Raw genomic sequence first — 24,912 nt, forward strand, 5'->3', positions numbered from 1 at the left:
AAGTTTGTTTATGGACTAAAAGACTAAGGTTTTATCATAAAGCTTCAAACAAAGAAAGAATGAATGAACGTTTCAACTTTATTATTAAATGAATAGGCAATTACAAGCAAGAGTCTTCATGAGACTTTATTACATCAAATGTACAAAATAAAGACTACAACTCTTCTTGTGGGCACCATTGACAACAGGAACGTGGTCTCATTGTACAACGGGGCCTCTGAGAAGTAATCGTTGAACAGTCTTCGATCTGCACTCTGTCGATCCCGGTTGATGAAAGCATGTCCTGGAATCGAGCCTCCTATGTGTGCGCTCGGTGATTTGGTTGGCAGCATGTTGATTAAGAATTTGCATGATCGTGAGATTATTTTGGATAATTTGATGACATATAGCATCCTCTTGCTCATCAATTTGAGCCATTTGAAGTAGAATATTGTCATCAGAGGAAGAAGATGAATTAAAATTCATTTTGAGAGATGAGTGATGAGAGATTAAGTGTGTTGAGAGAATGTGAATTAAAGCTTATTTGAACTACTATTTATGGGGTATTGAGTGTTGGAGGCGGTTCGGGAAGCGTGAAAGCCTTGATGAGTGATGGCATTGAGTGGTCACATCACGTCAGACCCGGGTCGGGAAGCGTGAGAGCCTTGATGAGTGATGGCATTGAGTGGTCACATCACGTCAGACCCGGTTCGGGAAGCGTGAGAATCTTGATGAGTGATGGCATTGAGTGGTCACATCACGGTAAACTCGGATCGAGAAGCGTGATAGCCTTTATGAGTGATGGCATTGAGTGGTCACATCACGTCAGAGCCGGGTCGAGAAGCGTGAGAAACTTGATGAGTGATGGCATTGAGTGGTCACATCACGTAGACCCGGGTCGGGAAGCGTGAGAATCTTGTAAGAATGATGGCATTGAGTGGTCACATCACGTCAGACACGGGTCGGGAAGCGTGATAAAATTTGCTATGAATAGTATCTTCCATAAGTTGTGTTTTCATCCAACAAATTTCCGAGTAAGATACATTACACGAAAAATGACTAGCCGAGCTTCTGGATACTCTCATGAAGAAGACCGACTTCTTTGTTGAGTTTACATGGAGATTTCTCAAGACCCTATCATTGGTATATACCAATCATCTGATAATTTTTGGAGTCGTGTTGAAGATAACTACAACAATACAAGAAAACCAACTTCGGAGATGCGTTCAAAGCGATCAATCCAGTCCCGAATCCAATTAATTGAGAAAGCTACAAGGAAAATGCATGCATGCATTCGGCAAATTGAGAATAGACACCCAAGCGGTGCTTCAGCTGAAGATATTGTGAGTATTTTAGCTATTTTTATCTTCTTTTTTTAAATTTACGTAATTGTAATTGGTTATATCGACTTGCAGATGGATCAAGCTAAAGTGTTGCTGGAAGATGATGAAAAATTCAAGAAAGGTTGGAAGTTTGATCATGTGTGGAACATCATTAAGAATTTTGAAAAATTTCAAGACGGAGCCTCAAGTGCCAGGCAAACATCTCGAGGTTCGTGTTCTTTTTCGGAGTCCGAACAACAAACTCCTGAGTCTGTTAGACAACCATCTCCTTCTGAGCGACCGATTGGAGTGAAAAAAGCCAAACTAAAAATGAAAACGGATGACAAAGTAGCGTCTTCCATCAGCAAGCTTGATGAAGGAAATAAACTACTTCTTGAGCAGCTGAAGAAGACAAGTGATATGAGGGAACGCCTCTTGGAAAGTATAGATAAGGCTAATAATTTGAAAACAATAAGAGAAGAAAATAAAATAATGAAAATGGATTTAAATAGAGTATCGGATCCTCATGTTCGTGCATTTTGGGAAGCTGAACAAGCCAAGGTTTTACAAAAGAGAGCCGAACAACAACAATCCCAAACACCACTTCCTAATTCCGATTCATATTCGCAATATTTCACCGGTCTTGGAGGATCCGACGCTAATCTCCCCGAGTATTAGTTTATGTATTGTAATTTTATTTTCAATTTTATTTTGTTGTATTGTGTTTTTTTTAATGTCTTTTTTTTAGTGTTGCATTTCGATGTCGTTGTAATGTTATTTCGTTTCGGTATTAATATTAATGTCATTTTAGTTTTTCCCAAACTTCAAATGTCAATGTTGTATTTTAAAATATTGTGGTCTTTTAAAATATTTAATATATATAAATAATTTTTTAGATAAATATGAAATACTTTTATAAAACAATGATAATTGAGTAAATAACAAAATTTGTAAGGACTAAATAACAAGTGAAAAGTGTTTTTAGTGTGATGAATAGTAGTGCACCATATATAGCGCAAAACAATCATGAAAAGCAATTCACTCTATATTGGCGTTGTATATAACGGTCGGTTGGAGTGAATGAGAACACCAAATCATACTTATACCGCTCGGGTGGAGTTGCTCTTAATTATACTTGCAGAAGAAATCATATTCGCTGATAGAAGTCAACATCCACTCATTTAGTGGAAGGAAATCATGCCACTCACGTTTTCCTACAGAATGAATCTTTTCGCTCGAATTTCAAGGTCGGAAGGAAGGGATTTCTATCCCTCCTCTATATCATAAGCCCAATATTAATATAGAAGGTATAGACGTAACACTTAATTGAAATTCGAGGGATATATGCCATATTTTCCATTTTGTATATAATTCTTATATTTAGTGGTAAACTAACGTTTCTTACATAGCATAATATATATTTATTATTGTATACAATCATGTTAATTATATGTACTGAAATCAGATAAAATAACTATAAAAATATTTTTAGGTAGTCTGGTTAACAAGGCGCTACTCTAAAATTTGAATTTTGTAAAGCATTTAGTATATATTGCAAAATAGTTATTTATCAAAATCAAGTTATCAACTAATTAGATTTGACAGAATTATTCTTACTAATTATAAGTTAAAACTAAAAAAAAAAAAAATTAACTAAAAAAAACTGCGTGTTGGACTTCTAAATTTTTAAATAACGCATAATTGAGAAAAACCACTGACGGAAACAAATCAAATCAACTAGTAAAAGAAAGGGAAAATAACACATTTATACCCTGTGTTTTAGTGAAATATCGAGCTTAACCCTCGGTTTTCAAAAATGTCGAGTTCATACCATCTGTTTAACTAAAATGACGAAATTATACCCCATGTTTAACTAAAATGACGAAATTATACCCTGAAATAGACAACAGTGTCACGAATATTCTTTTTATTGACTTTTCATTGACGTTGACTATAATATGTATATATAAACACCAATTATCTTTATTCATTCGCGCCATATATGTAATTTATTTAAAAACTAAAAAAATAAACAACAGTCTCTTAATCGTGAAGAACACAGAAAGAGGCAAATGGGTAAACATCGATAGTTGATAGTCATCAAAATCGCATATTCGAACAGAGAATCCAGAATTTAGAGTTACAATTCGAACACGGAATGAAGTAATTTCTTAGGAGGTATGAGTTTTATTATTTAATTTCAATTTAAGGCTATTTTTATTTCAAAATTGAGAATTTGGAAGTTAGGGCACTGATTAGATTTGATTTGGTTTTTCTTATATAAAAGTTAATATCAATGAAAGGGAGATTTGTGACGCTGTTATTCATTTCAGGGTATAATTTCGTCATTTTAGTTAAACAGAGGGTATGAACTCGACATTTTTGAAAACCGATGGTTAAACTCGACATTTCACTAAAACACAGGGTATAAAAATGATATTTTCCCTAAAAGAAAATAAAAAATAAATAAATAATTCATTCAAAAGTCAAAACTTCAAACCTCCGATTTTAAAAATTAATATTGGTTAATATATAACAATGACAAGTTACACATCCGCTAAAGGATGATGATAGTCGTTATTTGAGCCTCTCGAATCCGATCCTAAACCAAAGAGAAAGAGAGAAAAAAAACTGAGCTCACTAAAAATGGCATCCTTGATTTCCTCATCACCATCAACGTCTCCATGTTCTTCGTCTCGCCCAATCTCGCTCTCCTCCGACCTCCGCCGCCGGTCTCCCTTCTCCTCCGCCGCCTCATTCCGTCGCCGCCGGTTCCGGCCCCTGGCGACCTCGGCGGCGTCGGCGTCTCGTGATCAAACCCTAGCCCATTCTCCGACCATCTCCGTCGCCGAGGCCTTCTCGGAAGAGCAGCTTTGGGCCGCCGCTAGCCTCCGCGTTCGCTCCTTCTACACTTTCGACAACACTATGTTTCGTCTCCAAGTCTGTCTCTCTCGCCTCTCTTCTTCATTTCTATTACCGATAGATATATAATCTCTTCTCGTAGTATGTTTGGAACCCGGAATTAACCATAAAATGAAAATCCGTTGTATTATTCTTTGTGATGTTTGAATTGAGAAAAGATTGATTTTGAGGAAAAATGTTCAAGTAAATTGAGGTTGTATGTCTCATTTTTCGCTCTCTCTTATCTTTTCCCCTCGAATTTTTCTAGAAAGAGAGCTGTTTTTTCCTAGTATTTTCCTTAGAATTTTCATTTTCTTTCAAATTATTTTGTTCCAAACATAATCATAGTCTCAGAGTCAGGAATTTAGTATTCTAAAAAAATAGTCAGGTATTTGGAGAGGGAAAGTTTTGTGGAGTGTTGGTGAAGTTTATATAAAGCTGTGGTACTTTTCCCTTGTCAAGTATCATTAGGATCACAAAAAGTACTTGGCGGATCGTGAGTTTGAAGCGCTCAAAGATCGAGTTGCCGGTAGAAGAAAGGAATTCAAGCGAGTGTCTTGCATAAATGCCACTCTTCCGTTGTCTCAGATTTCGAATGTCTCGGAAGATTTATGTGCCGAATGTAAGGTTCGTCGCCTTTCTTTCTTTCTCTGTTGACAAAGACACATGGTTATGGTCCTTATGGATTGATTGTTCGAATTCAGATTGTGCATAGAATTTCAAATAGACCGTTGTGTCATTAAGTCTGCAGTGTTGTGTTTACGTGTATCACAGAAACTAGTACATCGCTGATTGTTTTACAATTTGAAGAAGTAATTGAAAGCTTTATCAAGATATTTTGGTTATGCATACCTTTTTCGGGATCGGTGGTATAAAATTGCAAAGGGAGTGAGTTTTCAGGGACTGGAAAAATTTCCGTAGAACAAAAATAGGAAGCTGGCAGTTTTACAACTGTATTTCTATGTTTAGGCCTCTAATACCAAAAGGGTAGTGAGATTGTGATTCAATTTTTACTTCATCTTTCAGATATGTCGTTTTTCAGAGTCTTTCAATTAATTGTTTGTACTTTTGCAGTTTTCCCAAGATGGAGAAGATCGAGTGGTAGTTGGTACCCTTGATCTTAACCAAGGTATTAGGCTTCCAGATGAGATAGCAGGAACTAGGCCAGTGGTATGTGATATGATATTACAATTAATATATAATAATTTTGTTTACGTGATTCCCACAACTGCGTTCTTGACTGACCCGGCCGCGTAAAGTTTTATACCATAATCTGAATGCTCTTGTATAAAAGTGATTTAAAGGCTGGCTTAGCATATGGTATTATTGTGTTTTACTATACTCTTCATACTCTAAATGAATAATTACTCTCTTCAAGTTCGTAAATGTGAAATCATTGAATGTGAGTGATGAATTTTTAGTTTACAAGTTATTGTTGATGATGTCTGATTTCAGCTCCAATACTAAATTGGCAATGACATAATTAGGGAATTAGAATGCAAAATAAAAGAAAAAGAAAATCGCAACTTTGAATTATCTAATGTGATGATTACAACAGGGCATTGGTGCTGATTTTGCAAGGGCATATCTGAGTAATGTTTGTGTGGCTGCGGAACTACACAGAAAAGGATTGGGCTATGAAATCGTTGCAAAGTCTAAATTAGTGGCTCAAGATTGGGGTAAGAGCTCTGATGCTCCTCTGCTAAATGCATATCTTCTGAAATTCGTTTAAGCATGTTGAACGGTTTCAGGTATAAGCGATCTCTATGTACACGTAGCCATCAACAATGAAGCAGCTAAGAATTTGTACTTGAAGAGTGGTTTTGTTCATGAAAGTGATGAACCCGCATGGCAAGCGAGGTTTCTTGATCGGCCACGGAGGATTCTCTTATGGACTGGTCTACCCTGCAGCTATAGCTTGTAAGAGCTATTTCTACCATGTGCTACGTTTAAGATATGCCTAGATAGTATCTTTTGCTTGCTGTGGAATCCATTTATTCAAAATAGATGGAATAATGTTCATTATATGAACAAAGTTATATTTCTTTACAGTTTGTAAATGTAAAGCGATTTACAAGCAGTGATGTTAGAATACGTGAAGGTATTATTGTAAAGTCGAAACGAGTAATTACAATATTCTTCCCTTTTATTCAATCATGATCTTTCACATAGTATCTTGCAGTGCATGAGAGTGGAAGGAATATGTTGCGGGATTGGTTGCTGTTTTTGTTTGAATGCAATTCTTAAACCAGTTCTGATGAATATAGTTGCTTAATTTTGACACATCATCCGAAAAAAATAAGAGTGAGCAACATTAATAGCTGCTCAAAGTGGATCAATTGCTACCTTTCTTATGAGTTTATATATTGGATTTGTACTACTATTCATCTTCTTTTTATTATTTAAAAATAAGAGAGGCGCTGTGCCCTACATGACACCAATGCCAAAAAAATTGACGGGCTTGCCTATAATAACGTGAGCAACTATAAGGGAAATAGCCTTAGATAGTAGTCTTTTTGATACTTTTGACCAAAATGTTGTGGTCATTGTTTTTGGACAAAAATACTACCTAATCATATGAGAAAAGTCTTAAGTGGCCTTTGATTTTTTATTTTGTTCATTTTTATCAAACTTGCTCTCAGCTCTCTCTCTTCTTGTTCATTGTTTCAGAGCTCTCTCTTTCTCCTCGTTTTTCTTCTCTCGTTCATTTAAGGTAAAAAAAAAAAAAAAAAAAACTTGCCTTTTTTTGTTTGTCGTCGCCAGTGTTTTGTCCGTCGTCGTCGTCGCCGAAGAGGTAAACTTTATCTCTTCATGTCGGCGAACGAAATCTGGGAATTTCTGGGTGGGTTTCGTTTGTGTTTGTTTTTTCGTATGAGTTTCGTTGTTGACGTACCGGTTTCGTGTTTCGTTCGTGTTTATTTCTGGGATTCATGTTTATGGGTTTCATTCGTGTTTCAGGGTTTCATATTTATGGGTTCGTTCGTGTGTTTGGGTAAAAAATATATATATTTTTTTGTATTGTCGGAGCTGACATACAAGTCTACAATTTCATTTATTGTAGATATACAAGTCTACAATTTCATTTATTGTAGATATACAAGTGTACAATTTCATTTATTGTAGACTTCTATGTCTACAATAAATGAAGTTGTAGACTTCATGTTGGCGAACGCAATCTGAGAATTTCTGGGTGGGTTTCGTTCTGTTTGTTTTTTGGTATAAGTTTCGTTGTTGACGTACGGGTTTCGTGTTTCGTTCGTGTTTATTTCTAGGTTTCATTTGTTGTCAATGGTGCCCACAAGAAGAGTTGTAGTCTTTATTTTGAACATTTGATGTAATAAAGTCTCATGAAGACTCTTGCTTGTAATTGCCTATTCATTAATAAAGTCGAAACGTTCATTCAATCTTCCTTGTCTGAAGCTTTATGATAAAACCATAGTCTTTTAGTCCATAAACAAACTTAACAACTTACGAAGAGACAAATGTAGATTTGCATGAACAAACTCTTCGTAGTTTGCTTAAAACGATATATTCGCAATCTTAGGGTCAAAGGACTATTGACCTCAGTATGATTGTTAGAAGAATCTATGATGTCTGGTTATGAGGCATTGAGAGTTAGGAACTCTATAGTTCTTCTAGGTATCTTCCGAAGGTACTGAATTGACCAGTGCACTTCTAGAGACAAGATAAGAACAAACCATTTAACCTCTTATGTCTCGAAGTCACTATGTATGAATTGCATCATGCTTACCTTAATCCTGAAATGAGACATGCCATTTCACACCTTAGTATTCTCATTTGAGAAAGTCAAAGTTCGGACTCACTATGTGATTCCGAACAAGGCCTATTGGTGAAGTACTAAGTTGTGAGTCTGTCATGAGTAACTTTGTGAAGTTCTCATAGATATGGAATTCATGTACAAGATTGCTGAAATGCAATGTATGTCACCTCATGCTTTGTTCCTTGGAGTGTGAATAAATGAAATGGCCAGTGTCCAAATTGAGTCTTGACTCTTTTGGATGAAACAATGTGACTTGTTAGCTCCTCGTCAATACATTGTTTCTAACTTATTCACAAGCGACAAAGGAGTTGAGGAAATAACAGCTAGAAGGGTAAAATGGTAATTTAGTAAATCCCGACTAGCTGATGACATTCATGAAGGGTAAACATAGATAATATTCAGTGGATCCGCTCATCACAATTAGGTCGAATTCTTGAGTAGAAAATAAATTCATTTGAACCGAGAGATTTTCAGTGTCAGCTCTTTAGTGGAGTCAGTTGGCATTAAGCTAAACTTGGAAAAGGTTTGTGAACTTTTGAGTCCAAGTGTTTAGCTAAAGCTTTGTTCATTTGGGTCCATGAGGTCACTGTCACGAATCACATCGATAGGAATAGTTAAACTGGAAGCTAAGCCAAAACAAGAACGAAAATAGTTAAAAGGGTATTTTTGTCTTTTGAGACGAAGGATGAAATGAATGTCAATAAATTTTTTTGACAAGGTCATTTTGTGACATGTTTCACTCGGCCATGACTTGATCATTGGGCCTTGTGAATTAATTTCGTTTCATGAGAATTTTATTGAAAATTCTTAATGGGCCTTTCTCATGTTGTCATGAACAAATGAAGAAGCTTCTAGAAGCTCCTTCTAGAGAGACTTGGGCGCCTACCCTAATAGAGAAATAGGAGAGTTTATTTTGTGCATAAATGTATTTAGATACTTGCCAAAATAAAAAGAGGAAACAAATTTGCATAAGGATGCATAAGGGAATCGGCCACATTGAGAGAAAAGGCAAGCTTTGAACAAAATAGGAAACAAATCAAGGCTTCTAGAAGCCCTAGCTTGGCCGAGTGTCTCAATAGGAAAGAGAGGAATTTTGCTCATGAATATGTGATATTCTATAGAAGAGGAAACTACCTTATTGAAGGTGAGACCTCTCCTATAAATAGGAGCCTCATTTCCTCACAATTCATTCATCCAAGTTTAAGAGATTTGAGAGACTCTCTCTCTAGAACTTGGCCGAAGTCCTCTTCTCTCTCTCTAGTTTATTTTCGGTTTTCTCTTGTCTTGGCACCTAGGTCCTCACTCGACCTAGTGTTTAGCTCTGCGACTTCGAGACTCGTTCTTAAGTCGTAGTGTTTAAAAGTGCCCACTCACTGATTCCTTCTTTTCGAGTGATTTAGTGATAGAAACTTTCGTGGTTGCTCGAAGTGCCGAGGAAAGAAAGAGAGACGTGCTGCGAGGGGAGACGAGCGTTGCAACTTTCCAAAAGCTTCTACAAGGTTCAAGCTTCAAGAAAGGTTAGTAACTTTAATAGCTCATATTAGTTTTTATTTACATGTACATGCTCTTGTCTAGGTTAGTAAAAACTAGTTTTGCTTAAAAAGAAAATTTTTAAAATTCCGCCGCTTAACGAAGCGTTAAACTTTTTCTCAAACCCTAGATCGATTCCAACATCATTCGTGTTTCTGGGTTTCATATTTATGGGTTCGTTCGTGTGTTTGGGTAAAAAATGGTTTTTTTTGTATTGTCAGAGCTGACATACAAGTTTACACGTCTGAAGTTGTAGACATACAAGTCTACAACTTCATTTATTGTAGACATAGAAGTCTATAATAAATGAAATTGTAGACTTGTATGTCTACAATAAATGAAATTGTAGACTTGTATGTCAGCTCCGACAATACAAAAAAAAACCATTTCAGAGTTCCTCCAATCCTTTCTCGGTTGATCTCTCGGTTCGGCGGTCTTCTCTGGCTCGGCGGATGTTCTCAGGCTCGTCGGAGCTTTGTCAAAAGCTTCTCTGATGGCTTTTCTTTGGTCTGGAGTCGGTGGAGCTCGCGTCTCCTTTGTCTCAGCCGAGTCACGCGGTGAAGAAAAGAGAGGCTCGGAACTCGCGATTCTCCTCTTTCCGGTCGGAGTTCACGCGAAGATTGGCTCGGACTGGGCTGAGCTCGGAGTCGTGCGTCGGAGGCATAGGACGGCTCGTGACGGAGCGGGTTTTGGCCGGACTTGCAGAAACTCGGGCGGTGGTTATAGCGTCGATTTCGCCAGAAAATTAGGAGATAGAGAGAGAGCGGGAATGTAGAGAGAGACTGGGGAGAATTTGTTTTTTATTATTATTATTATTATTAATTTATTAGTTTTCACGTGGGTGTGGTGTGAGTATGTTTACAAAAGGGCAAAATTGTACTTCATCAGCTGACCAACTACTATTCTTGTCCAAAACATGGATTTTCATATTTTGGTCCAAATTAAGAAAAGTGGTAGTACTTATGGCCATTTCCCCAACTATAATAGTCATATTCTTTAAAGCATTTACTTTAGGCCCACTAAAGAGGTCAATAAAAAATTTATATTTTCAATAGCTCATTAAGAAGCTAAAAGCTCATTTAATTCACTTACATCATTTGTATATGCATCCATGTGTACAAATTTTTTCCTTTTTTTTTCTTCATAAGAAACAAAGCCTTCTTATTTTAAGTGTCTATTAATAGCCCATTTTTTATTTTTAAATTTTATTTTATAGAAAACAAAGCCTCAAATTTTATAGTAAAAAAAATCAATTGATTAAGGTAATATTAATGTGAAAAAAATGAAAATTGATTTAATTAAAAAAAGCTCTTGTTTGTTTGAATTATGTCCTCATTGAAAAAATACCATATTTTAAGTCTCACTTTAGGCCTCATAATGTGTTAAGCCCGCCGGGAAATGACCGGTTCTAGTAGTCATTTCAATAGTTTGGACCAAAATATAGTGTTTCTTGTTTTGGACACTTTTAGTAGTTGCTTAGATGAGCAAGTACATATTTGCCCTTGACTTTATTTTTTGTTTTGAAAATACCTCATTAAACAATAGCGTCAGTTAATATTTCAAAACTCAAATGAAACCCATTTTCATCTTCTTGGTTCACGCTCTCTCATCTCTCCTCCGACTCTTTCTCTCTCTAAAACCCTCACCCATTTCGCCGAAATTGCGGAAATCCTCATCCACGTCGCCGAAATCTCCGGGTTCGTTGCTAATCTCTCCTAAATATCTTAGGTTCGTTGCTAATCTTCATTATTCTTTCAAATCTCTACGAATCACCTTTTTTTCAAACGCTAAATCGTAAAAAATGACGGCCAAAAAACGTGTGCCGATTTGGAAGAATCCGAGGACGACGAAGAAAGGTTCGACACCGCTGAAGAAAAGTCTCTCCAGCGAAAAAGTCTCCCGCCAAGAAGCCAACAACGTCTCGTCGAGTGAAGAAACCAAAACTAGTCATTGAATTGCCGGCGTCAAATTAAGATGAGACATCGCCATTTGAGCTCCGAAAACGAAAAACAACTGTAAATGTGGTACATTTCTTCACTTTGAGCATTTTGGGTAACTTTTTGATGGCATGCAAAGTTGAATTTGGGTTATTATTTATGTGATTGTAGAATTCTTTGATTTGCATTTTCTGTGTGTTGAAGATTTCATAGGTTATAATTTATGTAATTGTAGACATTTATAGCTATAGTCACTAGAATTGTAGATGTTTATGTCTAATGACTATAGCTATAAATGTCTACAATTACATGTTTGTGTAGATATAGTTCTGGTGATATGAGGACTGTTTGTGTAGAGTTTCATGTTTTTTTCTTGAAATATGCAGGGATTTGTAAGATTTGTCCCCGAAGAAGAGATTGTGGATCACAACTTCATCTTCTTCGGCGCATTGGACAAGTTTGAGGAGACCATGGGGCGGTGAAACTTGCGACCGGCTACGAATCTGACAACGAGTTTCCGACATCTTTGGGCTGGGATTTTTATGTTTACATGAACTCAAATCTCAAACTATGAAGTTACTTTTAAAACTATGTTTTATATTTTTGTATGGTTTTGTATGACAATTTAAAGCTTGAATGCCTAAACACTGCTATATATTTTCGTATGCTTTTGTTTTGTTTTGTTATGACTGTATGGCTTCGGTATGCTTTTGTTTTGTTATGGCTGTGTCTACAAATGTGTACAGTGATGTCTACAATTATGATGATTGTAGACATATATATCTACAATTTGAACTTATTGTAGACATTAAATGTCTACAATCACCACAATTGTAGACATAAATGTCTACAATCAGTTTAATTGTAGACAATGATGTCTACAATTTGAGCAACTTCTATCATGTAATGCATTCAAGACGTAAAAAAAGACATAAATTAATAACTTCTATCACATAAGTAGTCATTCAAACTCTAAAAAACAGAGGAAATACACTCTAAGTTCCACAAAGATATTAAATACACATTCAAATGCGTACTCAACCGGAATTTGAGAAGTACATGTGTATATTGAACTCTGAAAATCCGGAAATAATTCATCCATTCCTCTCGGAAAAAGGAAATGGACTGCTGCATGTAATCCGGTTGTGACCAACTTCTCCACATTGCGAACACTTCCTACGAATAGACTCTTCCCCTTGAGAAGGTATACGTCTCTTCCTCGGTCTAGCGTCGGCACGTGCTCTGTGTGTCGGAGGCTGAATTACAAAATTCGCGACCTCGGGGGGAATAGTCCACGTTTGAATATTACCATGGGGATATGGACACCTGCATAACTTGCCCTCCAGTACTCTGCACTATAGTAATGCGAAATGTAGCCCTCTAGTTGTTCACCGAAGACGACACCATAATACCCAAATTTTCTCCCTCGACGTATACTGTGGGTTCGACCCATATACCACCGTGCTTCATAAATATATATATATATATATATATATATATATATATATATATATATATATATATATACATTTCTGACATTCCTGCATAGGAAAAACGCATATCTGATTTTTTTATTATCGTGTATGAAAAAAATTAAATGTCTACAATGAGAATATTTGTAGATATAATATATCTACAATTATATATTGTCTACAAGTATTGTAATTGTAGACATATAGGTCTACACCTTCAGCTGTTGTAGACTAATACTTCTACAACAACGGAAGTTATAGAGTTATATGTCTACAACAACTGAAGCTGTAGACCTATATGTCTACAATTACAATACGACGTATAACGGGGATATTCTACAATTTCTGAGACTGTAGACATGTATGTCTACAATTCAAGAACGCGAAAAAACTCAAACGTCCAAAAACATGAAGAACAACACACAAACAAACCCATCAACAAACAACACAGAGACGGCGGGTAATGGCACCAACAAACCCAGAACGACACATATCTAAAACCCAGACAACAAACGCACGAAAACAAAGATGAACGACGAAAAAGAAGCTTTCTTTTAAGATGCACGATGATGACGTTGAACAAACATGCTCTCCGAAACCCAGAAACTCAAAAACCCGACGAGGATGAACGAAAGCCCAGAAACAAAAAGAGAGGAGAGAAGACGACGACGACGATGACCGAAAGAAGCTTACTTTTAGACGAGGACGAGGTGGCCGGAGAGCTGAGCTTCACTTCATAGACACGCAGCTCATGGAGGAAGATGAAAGGAAGATGAAATGTCCTTCACACGCAGAGAAATAGAGAGGAGAGAGAGAGAGAGCTGTACATGGCACAATAAACAAGACCGTATGAGAAGTCTTATTGAGCAAGTTTTGGTTTGGGGGCTTGAATGAACAAAATTACAAATTCAAGGGCAAACCCGGTATCAAACTATTATCTCTCCTCGAAACACTACTAAAAGTGTCCAAAAACAAGCTACCCTATATTTTGGTCCAAATCATTGAAATGACTACTAGATCCGGCCATTTCCCTAAGCCCGCCTTGCACATGAGCATAAGTTATTATATAATACCTAAATGCTCTAATAACTTTTTAGCGATAGAGATGTTTAGGCGCAAGCATTCTAGAGAGGGTGTCTGGGTCAATGTGGATGCTGAAGCACAATACGTAAGTACTAATTTATTTTAATTTCATTTCATTTTTGTTCTGATGTATACAATTAAATCTGACATTAAATTGTACGAGAAAATGATTGTGATGCGTGACGAGAAATGAAGTGAATTTCCCACTATTGACGAGGTTTCTTCTTCATCGATAGATGATATTGAAAATTCGGTGACTCATATAGTCAGGAGTTCAAGTAAGCATTTTGATGTGGGATTTGGACGCACTTTTAGCCGAAAAGACAAAATTGTGTTAGCTTCATGATCAACATCACAAGCAATGGAGTTGGAGAAATTGAAGAAAAAATTAGATCTCGTGGATGGCATCACAATATATGAGTTTAGATGATGACGATGTTGAGGGAACTAGTGTGGTTGTTTTTTTTATTCAACTCAAGGCCTCTAGGAGATCAATAGTCAATATTTTTCTTTGTTGACAACTTCAAAAGTATTTTGGATGCACTTGTATGTCAATTATAGCTATTATATGGATATATGAAAGACTGTTCAAACATAACATGTCAAATATATATATATATATATATATATATATATATATATATATATATATTTTGTGTTTGCAGATGTTTTACTAAATGGTAGGAATTTCATTAAAAAAAAATAAAAAGTACAAAAAAAAAAAAAACAGTTTGTGAAACAGAAAATTCTGTCACGCAATATTCCCAGCGTTTTGGTGAAAATTTATTCAGTGACAGAATATTCTGTCACGCGTGATTTTCTGCAAAGTTGTGGGTAAACTTGGGTGACGCGACAAAATATTTTGTCACGTAAAATTCTTTTCCCGTCATCTTAGATCCCGCGCAAAAAATAATGCGTGACTGAACTTTTGTGACGCAAATGTTTTGTGCCACAAAGTATGTGTGATTTTAGATTTTTCTGTAGCGCAAAGCAGTTATTGTTGTAGTGTTTCTATACAATACTACATACATATTAAAAAAAATACTTATATACATATTATGAACGAAGTGTTGGAATAAAGTTAATAAATTTTATTTATTAACATGTGGATGGCTGATTTTGTTTGCCAAAATCGGACCTAAGTTGAATGAGAAATTGACGAGCTGGGTCGAGCTGGACGAAGTGACGAAGTCATTCAGCTCGACTAGATAGGTCGAGCTGGACGAAGTGACGAAGTCATTTCAGCTCGACCGGGCGAGCTCGACTAGGCGAGGTCGAACTGAACCAGCTCGACTGGAGAGGTCGAACTGGATCAGCTCAATTAGGAGAGGTCGAACTGAACCAGCTCGACTTGACGAGGTCGATCTGGACGAATTGACGAAGTCATTCCAGTTCGACAGAGGGCGAGGCCAACGTACTTGAAGTAACGAAGTCATTCCAGCTCGACTTGGCGAGCTCAACTTGGCGAGCTCGACCTGACGACCTGGACGGGACGAACTGGACAGGACGAGCTCGACTTGATGAGCTCGACCAGATGAGCTCGACTTGACGAGCTCGACCAGACAAGCTCGACTAGACGAGCTCGATCAGACGAGCTCGACTTGACGAGCTCGACCAGACGAGCTCGACTAGAAGAGCTCGACCAGACGAAGTGGCGAGCTGTATGGTTGAGAATTAAAACCTACGGTTTTTAGCTTTAAATGCGTTTGCATTTTAATGCCATTAAGGCTGAACGTCTGGACGGTTGAGCTGGGTATATGGCCGAATGATAACAGCCTCATGATGAGGGTTAAATGCCTTTAATTCTGAGCGGTTTTGACTGGTTCAAATCCATAACCTCTAAGCCTTGGTCGCCTATATAAGTGAAGTTTAAGCTCTCATTCAATATACGGAAAATTAGAGGAAAAATCCATTGATTCCCCACTGTTCCCGAATACTCTCTTTTCCCAGAAATTTCCTCTTGTCTTGGTGATAGTTTCTCACAGGTTCTAGTTCGCCGAGAGAGTCAAGTTTTTGGTGCTAAGCTTGTCTCTGTAAGTCGTTGTATCCTGGGAGGCTTTCGCTCACGTGTTCTAGCATCCGTGGGAGGGCGATAAAAAGCTTCAAGGAGACCGTCAAACGGGCCTCGGCTTTTTCCAGTTTTTGTTTTCTCCGGTTCTAAGTTCAAAGGTGTAACCGGGTTTTTGTAATCTTTTTACGTGTAACTTTTCCATGCAACTTGTCTTTTATTTATTTATTTACGTCAATATTATCTGTAATATTGCTAGCAATCTTGAAGCTTTTTTACATTTTTAGACAGGTTGCAAGTTAAGGGAAAATAAGTGCTATTTTTCATTATTTTCCGGATTGTTTTGAAGATTACTGACGTGTTGATTTCTTTTGTAGAGAAATTATGTCTAACCCTAACGACACGACGAATGTGACTGGTGATGGGAGCCTCACCGAGAACCCCTCCTTGGTGAACACCCCGGCCCACTTGATTAACATCGGCCAAATCCCTGTGACTTTGGGACAAGGCTCGATGGTGGCTACGGCCGGGAACGGACCCGCGAGTCTCGTTCAACAGATGGCTGGTTTGGGCCTAGATGGTCCAACCATGGGTGTGGCTCGAGGGCCTTCCACGGTGATGCCGGCCGAGAGGCCTTGGAAGTTTGACGGGCTCAACTTCAAACGTTGGCAACAAAAGATGGTTTTCTTTTTTACCACCATCGGACTTGCACGGTTTTTGACCGAAGATCCTCCAGCCACTCCTCAAGAGGATGAAGCCGACCCACAAGTGCTTCGGGCCTATGTGGGGTGGAACGAATCCGACTACTTATGTCGAAACCACGTGTTAAATTGTCTCGCCGACTCTTTATACAACATGTATAGCTCGAAAGTCTCTTCTAAAGAGCTTTGGAATTCGTTGGAACGCAAGTATAAAACCGAGGATGCGGGCTCTAAGAAGTATATTGTGGGTCGCTTCCTTGAGTACAAAATGGTGGACACTAAGACCGTGGTGAGTCAAGTACAATAGCTTCAACTCATTTTCCATGATGTTCAAGCCGAGGGAATGACCATTAGCGAGTCTTTCCAAGTTGCCTCCGTGATAGAGAAGTTGCCACCGGGGTGGAAGGAGTTCAAGAACTACCTCAAGCACAAGCGAAAGGAGATGAGTCTTGAGGACTTGGTTGTTCGCCTCCGAATCGAGGAAGACAACCGAGGATCCGATAGAACACTAAGAACTGTCTCCGAGCGAGCTAACGTCGTCGAACATGGCGAGAACTCGAAGGGGAAGAAGCACGCCCACAAGCTTGGAGTCAAGAGTGGGGCGTTCAAGAAGAAGGGCCAACAAAAGATTGTTGGTAAATGCTACAATTGCAACAAAGTCGGTCACCGAGCTGTCGATTGTAGAAAGCCGAAGAAGAACAAGGAGGCCAATGTTGTGGAGGATGATAATGACCTCCTCGTCGCTGTGGTCTCCGAGGTCAACATGGTTGACTCTAACCCGAAGGAGTGGTGGCTGGATACTGGAGCAACCCGCCACATCTGCGCTGACAAGAACTCCTTCTCCACCCTTGGGCTGCTAGGAGATGGAGAGAAGTTGTTCATGGGCAACTCTGCCACCTCTGAAGTCAAGGGGGAAGGTGAAGTCTTCTTGAAGATGACCCTGGGAAGGAATTGAAGCTCACCAAAGTGCTCTACGTGCCTGATATGCGAAAGAATCTTATTTCTGGGACTGTGCTGGATAACCATGGGTTTAGGATGGTTTTAGAGTCTCAAAAGCTCGTACTGTCTAAGAATGGTATGTATGTGGGCAAGGGCTATGTCAAGAATGGCATGGTCAAAATGAATGTAATGGCCATCAAGGCAAAATATATGAATAAAGCTTCTTCTTCCGCGTATATGATTGAGTCGTCTAATTTATGGCATGGTAGACTAGGTCATGTAAATTATGACACACTGAGAAAGTTGATTAATTTGGAATGTATTCCAAAGTTTAATATTGACTCAAATCATAAATGTGAAATTTGTGTTGAAGCAAAACTCACGAGAACATCCTTTCATAATGTTGAAAGAAGTAATGAATCTCTCGACTTAATCCATACCGATATATGTGATTTAAAGTTCATGCCCACGAGAGGTGGTAATAAATATTTTGTGACTTTTATTGATGATGGTATAAAATATTGTTACGTATATTTGCTTCAAAGCAAAGATGAAGCAATTGAGAAATTTGTTATATACAAATTGGAAGTTGAGAATCAACTTAATAAGAAGATTAAGAAAGTGCGAAGTGATCGAGGAGGTGAATATGTTGAACCTTTTGGTGCCTTTTGTGCACAACATGGTATTATTCACGAAGTCACTCCACCTTATTCTCCTCAATCAAACGGCGTGGCCGAACGTAAGAATCGCACTCTCAAGGAGATGATGAATGCGATGTTGTTAAGTTCTGGGTTACCCCAACAAATGTGGGGGGAAGCGATCTTGTCTGCAAATTATCTTCTGAACAAGATACCTCGAAAGAAGGAGGATAAGTCTCCGTCTGAGCTATTTATAGGAAAGAAACCTTCCTATAAATACTTGCGAATGTGGGGGTGCTTGGCCAAAGTAATGGCTCCCGCTCCTAAGAAAATGAAGATAGGACCAAAAACTGTAGATTGTATCTTCATTGGGTATGCACACCATAGTAATGCATATAGATTCCTTGTGTATGACTCGAAAAACCCCGATATACACAACGATTCGATTATGGAATCGAAAAATGCTTCGTTCTTTGAACATGTATTTCCTTATAAGTCTAAGGAAGATGAACCGAGTTCATCAAACCATTCTCTTAAGGATATTGAGGAAATAACTCAAGATAATGATGAAGAGTCCGACGAAGAGATAGAGTCTGAGGGACTTAGACGAAGCGAGCGAGCGAGGGTAGAAAAATCATTTGGTTCTGATTTTTTCACCTTTATGCTGGAGGCTCCACCTCTAAATTATAAAGAGGCCGTGAACTCTGTTGAGGGTCACTTATGGAAAGAAGCCATAAGAAGTGAAATAGACTCTATCATGCAAAACCACACTTGGGAGTTGGTTGATTTTCCTCCTGGAAGTAAAACGCTTGGATCTAGGTGGATCTTTACGAGGAAGATGAAAGTCGATTGCTCAATTGATAAGTATAAAGCTCGACTGGTAATGAAAGGGTATAAACAACAAGAGGGTGTTGATTACTTTGATACTTATTCTCTCGTGACGAGAATAACTTCTATTAGATTGATAATTGCCGTTGCTGCATTATGCAATCTTGAAATTCATCAAATGGATGTAAAAACAGCCTTTCTTAATGGAGATCTCGAAGAAGAAATCTATATGAATCAACCTGAGGGTTGTATTGCACCTGGACAAGAAAAGAAAGTGGCTGTAAACTAGTCAAGTCGCTTTATGGCCTTAAACAAGCCCCAAAGCAATGGCATGAAAAATTTGACAACGTCATGATGTCAAATGGATTTAAGATCAACGAGTGTGACAAATGTGTGTACATTAAAACCACTGAACATGGATATTTGATTCTGTGTTTATATGTAGATGACATGCTCATAGTGGGGAGTAATGATGGTATGATCCAATCCACAAAAGATATATTGAACTCAAGGTTCGATATGAAAGATTTGGGAATTGCTGATGTAATTATGGGGATCAAGATTACCCGAACACCCAATGGGATTGTACTGGATCAAACACACTACGTTGATAAAATTCTAGACAAGTTTGGAAAGGACGATTCTGGAGTCTCGAGAACTCCTATAGACATTAGTCAACACTTGTCTAAGAATAAAAGTGAAAGCATCTCTCAAATTGAATATGCTAGAGTGATAGGCAGCCTCATGTACTTGATGAGTTGCACGAGACCGGATTTAGCCTACACCGTGAGTAGACTAGCTCGATATACGAGTAATCCAAGTGCTGAACACTGGAAAGCAATCGTAAGAGTATTGAGATATCTACGATTCACTCGTGACTATGGTCTACACTACACGAGATATCCTGAAGTAATTGAAGGTTACACTGATGCAAGTTGGATATCTAATATTCAAGATTCAAAAGCCACGAGTGGTTATGTATTCACTCTGGGAGGTGCGGCCATATCTTGGAAATCCTCCAAACAAGCTGTGATAACGAGATCCACGATGGAATCTGAGTTTGTTGCATTGGATAAATGTGGGGAAGAAGCCGAATGGCTAAGGAACTTTGTGGAGGATATTCCTAATTGGACAAAACCGATGCCTGCAATATGTGTATATTGTGATAACCTATCTGCTATTGGTAGGGCACATAATGTGATGTATAATGGTGAGTCTAGACATATCCGTCGACGACATAATACCATTAGACAACTTCTCTCATCTGGAGTCATTAGTATTGACTATGTTAGGTCCAAAGAGAATATTGCGGATCCGCTAACCAAAGGGTTAAATAGGGACCAAGTAGAGAAGACAACCAAAGGAATGGGGCTAAAGCCCATGGCAAATAGAGCCAAGGCAAAGGAAACCCAACCATGATGACTGGAGATCCCAAGATCTTGGTTCAAAGGGACAACCTAATTGTCAATGGCTTTGTGAGATCACTGTGGGGGAAAACCCCTAGTCCTATTCCTATATATTAAAACAGTGACTCCCGTACGAGGTTAAGCTTAGAGCTTTTAATGATTCTAGTAATGCGGGATTACTCTTGACAAAAGAATCACCTATGTGAGAGAGAAGTGGGGCCGCTTCGAAGGAGAATTAATTGGGCTTAATTCTTTAGAAACTCTTGCAGAACCAGGCTGATGTTCAGGGCCAAAATGAACATAACCATGAGAACAGAACCTGTGTCAGGGAGATATCAGTGGGGGATATGTTTATCGTTTATACAAAAACGGCTAACAGTTCAAGGACAACGTGTCTACTGAGTAGTCAGTAAAGATGGCATATCTTTTCGAGGGAAGGTTCAAAGGCTTTGCCTACCTATCCTATACTGGTATTGACCGTAGAATCTATCACCACATCGAGTCGTGTCTTTATAATTGTCGTCTCAATTTCATTCATGTGGGGGATTGTTGGAATAAAGTTAATAAATTTTATATATTAACATGTGGATGGCTGATTTTGTTTGCCAAAATCGGACCTAAGTTGAATGAGAAATTGACGAGCTGGGTCGAGCTGGACGAAGTGACGAAGTCATTCAACTCGACTAGATAGGTCGAGCTGGACGAAGTAACGAAGTCATTTCAGCTCGACCGGGCGAGCTCGACTAGGCGAGGTCGAACTGAACCAGCTCGACTGGAGAGGTCGAACTGGATCAGCTCGACTAGGAGAGGTCGAACTGAACCAGCTCGACTGGACGAGGTCGATCTGGAAGAATTGACGAAGTCATTCCAGTTCGACACAGGGCGAGGCCAACGTATTTGAAGTAACGAAGTCATTCCAGCTCGACTTGGCGAGCTCAACTTGGCGAGCTCGACCTGACGACCTGGACGGGACGAACTGGACAGGACGAGCTCGACTTGACGAGCTCGACCATGACGAGCTCGATCAGACGAGCTCGACTTGACGAGCTCGACCAGACGAGCTCGACTAGAAGAGCTCGACCAGACGAGGTGGACTGGACAAGCGCGACTTGACAAGCTCGACCAGACGAAGTGGCGAGCTGTATGGTTGAGAATTAAAACCTACGGTTTTTAGCTTTAAATGCGTTTGCATTTTAATGCCATTAAGGCTGAACGTCTGGACGGTTGAGCTGGGTATATGGCCGAATGATAACAGCCTCATGATGAGAGTTAAATGCCTTTAATTCTGAGCGGTTTTGACTGGTTCAAATCCATAACCTCTAAGCCTTGGTCGCCTATATAAGTGAAGTTTAAGCTCTCATTCAATATACGGAAAATTAGAGGAAAAATCCATTGATTCCCCACTGTTCCCGAATACTCTCTTTTCCCAGAAATTTCCTCTTGTCTTGGTGATAGTTTCTCACATGTTCTAGTTCGCCGAGAGAGTCAAGTTTTTGGTGCTAAGCTTGTCTCTGCAAGTCGTTGTATCCTGGGAGGCTTTCGCTCACGTGTTCTAGCATCCGTGGGAAGGCGATAAAAAGCTTCAAGGAGACCGTCAAACGGGCCTCGGCTTTTTCCAGTTTTTGTTTTCTCCGGTTCTAAGTTCAAAGGTGTAACCGGGTTTTTGTAATCTTTTTACGTGTAACTTTTCCATGCAACTTGTCTTTTATTTATTTATTTACGTCAATATTATCTGTAATATTGCTAACAATCTTGAAGCTTTTTTACATTTTTAGACAGGTTGCAAGTTAAGGGAAAATAAGTGATATTTTTCATTATTTTCCGGATTGTTTTGAAGATTACTGACGTGTGGATTTCTTTTGTAGAAAAATTATGTCTAACCCTAACGACACGACGAATGTGACTGGTGATGGGAGCCTCACCGAGAACCCCTCCTTGGTGAACACCCCGGCCCACTTGATTAACATCGACCAAATCCCTGTGACTTTGGGACAAGGCTCGATGGCGGCTACGGCCGAGAACGGACCTGCGGGTCTCGTTCAACCGATGGCTGGTTTGGGCCTAGATGGTCCAACCATGGGTGTGGCTCGAGGGCCTCCCACGGTGATGCCGGCCGAGAGGCCTGGGAAGTTTGACGGGCTCAACTTCAAACGTTGGCAACAAAAGATGGTTTTCTTTTTTACCACCATCGGACTTGCACGGTTTTTGACCGAAGATCCTCCGGCCACTCCTCAAGAGGGTGAAGCCGACCCACAAGTGCTTCGGGCCTATGTGGGGTGGAACGAATCCGACTACTTATGTCGAAACCACGTGTTAAATTGTCTCGCCGACTCTTTATACAACGTGTATAGCTCGAAAGTCTCTTCTAAAGAGCTTTGGGATTCGTTGGATCGCAAGTATAAAACCGAGGATGCGGGCTCTAAGAAGTATATTGTGGGTCGCTTCCTTGAGTACAAAATGGTGGACACTAAGACCGTGGTGAGTCAAGTACAAGAGCTTCAACTCATTTTCCATGAGTTGAAGCTTAACTTATTTATTTATTTATAAATAAATAAATAAGCTTCAACTCATTTTCCATGAGTTGAAGCTTCAACTAAGACCGTGGTGAGTCAAGTACAAGAGCTTCCGTGGTCGTATAATTTTTTTGTGTTTTATTTATTTATTTACGTCAATATTATCTGTAATATTGCTAACACGAAGTTTATGAGAGTAGTTAAAATACCTGAAATGAAAAAAGATATGAGATGAATGCAATAAAAAAAAAAAAGTTTATAGACGGGTTTAGGATAAGCTTAACTTATTTACTAGTAGGCGGCTTTACGCCCACCTTAAGTTTGCTACCAAACCAATACCTTAATTCAAATTTCAAAATGTTAAATACTATGTAAATTTAGGGTGTTAATATGAGTAAAACATAGGACATACAACGCCTTCGTTGTGAAAAAGAGGGCAATTATTTTTCTGTTTATAAACCATGTGAAATCTATTGGCAAAAACCAAATAGAAATTACCTGAGTTATCTCTGTTAATTTTCTTTTGTGCCTTTCTTCAGTCTTCGGTTTCTTCTTGACATCTTTTTTTTTTTTTTCATTATTGTCAGATTTTGGGAGAGAATAACTTGACCTCTTATCAAAACCCTTAGCAGATTTAAGGTTATCCCTCTATAAACGAAGAAATTCATGGATAGAAAGAGGTTTAGGTTTGTAGGTATTTAGAATATTCTGAAGGACTTTTTTGTCCAAATATTCAACTTGTATGGTTTTTTAGGAAACATTTGGAAGGGAGGTAGGAAATTCCCCAAAAATCAATGACTAAACGTGCTCAAAGGCTTAATATCAAATTATTAATATGTCCATGTGTTACAACGTGGGACAAAAATTAAGGAAATGAGAAACAACCTTATTATTTCTGTTGCAATTGCTTTGAGATCCCCTTGGAAGATTAATTTCCATTTCATACAAATAAGTCTTGTATACATACAAATTACAATACATAAAAGAATGAAAGAACATTTTAAAAGAAAAACTTTTACATTACACACTAATATATAATGTACAAGAATAAAGAATCTTTTCTATCTTACTCCAATAATACAAGTAACTATAGCATATCAATTATATCACTAAACTAACACCAAACTGTACCAAGCACCTACAGAGATTTGTAAGATGAAAGAGATCTCGGAGAAGCCGCGGGGGATTTAGGCGGCAACATTGCTGACGTGGCGGCGGGAGGGACGGTGGGAGAGAGCTCAGAACCGGACGGAAAATCCGCGAGAGCTGCCATGAAACGGCGAACGGAGAGAGACCGAGCCGGCCTGAAACTATGGGACCTCTTCAGTTCGCTGCTACGCGAAAACAGCGAAGATGATTTCGATAAGATCAGATACACCAAACCCTGAACTATGAAGAACAACCCAACTTTGTTGAATAAATTCGAACCCATCAAGCTGCTAATAATTGCATCCATAATGAAAACCCTTGTTTTGTTTTCGCTGGTAATTTATTTTGAATGCATATAAGACGCTTGGTTTGTGTGTATATATAGATGGATAAGAGAGTTGGGACAAAAGAATTGCGTGAAAGATATAAGCTAAGAAGTCATTCAGAAGAAGCCAACATATTGGACTTGGTCTTCTGTCTTGGTCTCGCCATTTATTATTTATCATGGATAAATGTATAACGTGGAAAGTTTGTATTTAAGTAGAATGTATTTACGTCACGTGGAACTTTAAAAATTCTTTTAAACTGGAAAATTAATAAATCAGACTTTAGACGCAATTCATTATTGACCGTAGTTTTTTTACGTATGCTTCTAGGTGAATAAATTTATTAGCATGTGTGGATCGATTATTCAATTTTTTAGCTTATACTTATTTTTTTAGTCC

At 38.5% G+C, this 24,912-nt stretch overlaps 3 protein-coding genes across 3 annotated transcripts; 2 read left to right on the top strand and 1 right to left on the bottom strand.

The window, feature by feature from the left end:
- The first annotated feature begins 584 nt into the window (after window positions 1-584).
- LOC149395047 (uncharacterized) lies at window positions 585-1,979 on the top strand. Its single transcript, XM_089614193.1, has 4 exons — window positions 585-741; window positions 1,165-1,322; window positions 1,395-1,443; window positions 1,498-1,979. Exons 1-4 carry the CDS (start codon window positions 585-587, stop codon window positions 1,977-1,979), a joined length of 846 nt encoding a protein of 281 aa, XP_089470319.1.
- Window positions 1,980-3,836: 1,857 nt separating this feature from the next.
- LOC149395048 (Acyl-CoA N-acyltransferases (NAT) superfamily protein) lies at window positions 3,837-6,356 on the top strand. The gene is made up of 5 exons (XM_089613953.1): window positions 3,837-4,241; window positions 4,674-4,829; window positions 5,277-5,372; window positions 5,761-5,881; window positions 5,954-6,356. The coding sequence occupies exons 1-5, from the start codon at window positions 3,948-3,950 to the stop codon at window positions 6,124-6,126; spliced, it is 840 nt and encodes a 279-aa protein (XP_089470079.1). The 5' UTR covers window positions 3,837-3,947; the 3' UTR covers window positions 6,127-6,356.
- Window positions 6,357-24,036: 17,680 nt separating this feature from the next.
- Window positions 24,037-24,581, bottom strand: LOC149395049 (uncharacterized). Its single transcript, XM_089615649.1, has one exon. The coding sequence runs from the start codon at window positions 24,492-24,494 to the stop codon at window positions 24,177-24,179; it is 318 nt and encodes a 105-aa protein (XP_089471775.1). The 5' UTR covers window positions 24,495-24,581; the 3' UTR covers window positions 24,037-24,176.
- Window positions 24,582-24,912: the final 331 nt, after the last annotated feature.

The sequence above is a fragment of the Urtica dioica genome, chromosome 5 (assembly GCF_054948205.1).
Source record: "Urtica dioica subsp. dioica isolate 48M chromosome 5, U.dioica_male_clone48M_v1_H2, whole genome shotgun sequence".
NCBI classification, from domain to species: domain Eukaryota; kingdom Viridiplantae; phylum Streptophyta; class Magnoliopsida; order Rosales; family Urticaceae; genus Urtica; species Urtica dioica.

Bases quoted from the DNA above. Each gene is read 5' to 3' on its own strand.
- LOC149395047 (XM_089614193.1), top strand. From the start codon at position 585: ATGAGTGATGGCATTGAGTGGTCACATCACGTCAGACCCGGGTCGGGA. The intron at 1,323-1,394 runs GTGAGTATTTTA...ATCGACTTGCAG, and splicing joins GTGCTTCAGCTGAAGATATT to ATGGATCAAGCTAAAGTGTT. The intron at 1,444-1,497 runs GTTGGAAGTTTG...AAAAATTTCAAG, and splicing joins TGATGAAAAATTCAAGAAAG to ACGGAGCCTCAAGTGCCAGG.
- LOC149395048 (XM_089613953.1), top strand. From the start codon at position 3,948: ATGGCATCCTTGATTTCCTCATCACCATCAACGTCTCCATGTTCTTCG. The intron at 4,242-4,673 runs GTCTGTCTCTCT...AAGTATCATTAG, and splicing joins ACACTATGTTTCGTCTCCAA to GATCACAAAAAGTACTTGGC. The intron at 5,882-5,953 runs GTAAGAGCTCTG...GAACGGTTTCAG, and splicing joins ATTAGTGGCTCAAGATTGGG to GTATAAGCGATCTCTATGTA.
- LOC149395049 (XM_089615649.1), bottom strand. From the start codon at position 24,494: ATGGATGCAATTATTAGCAGCTTGATGGGTTCGAATTTATTCAACAAA.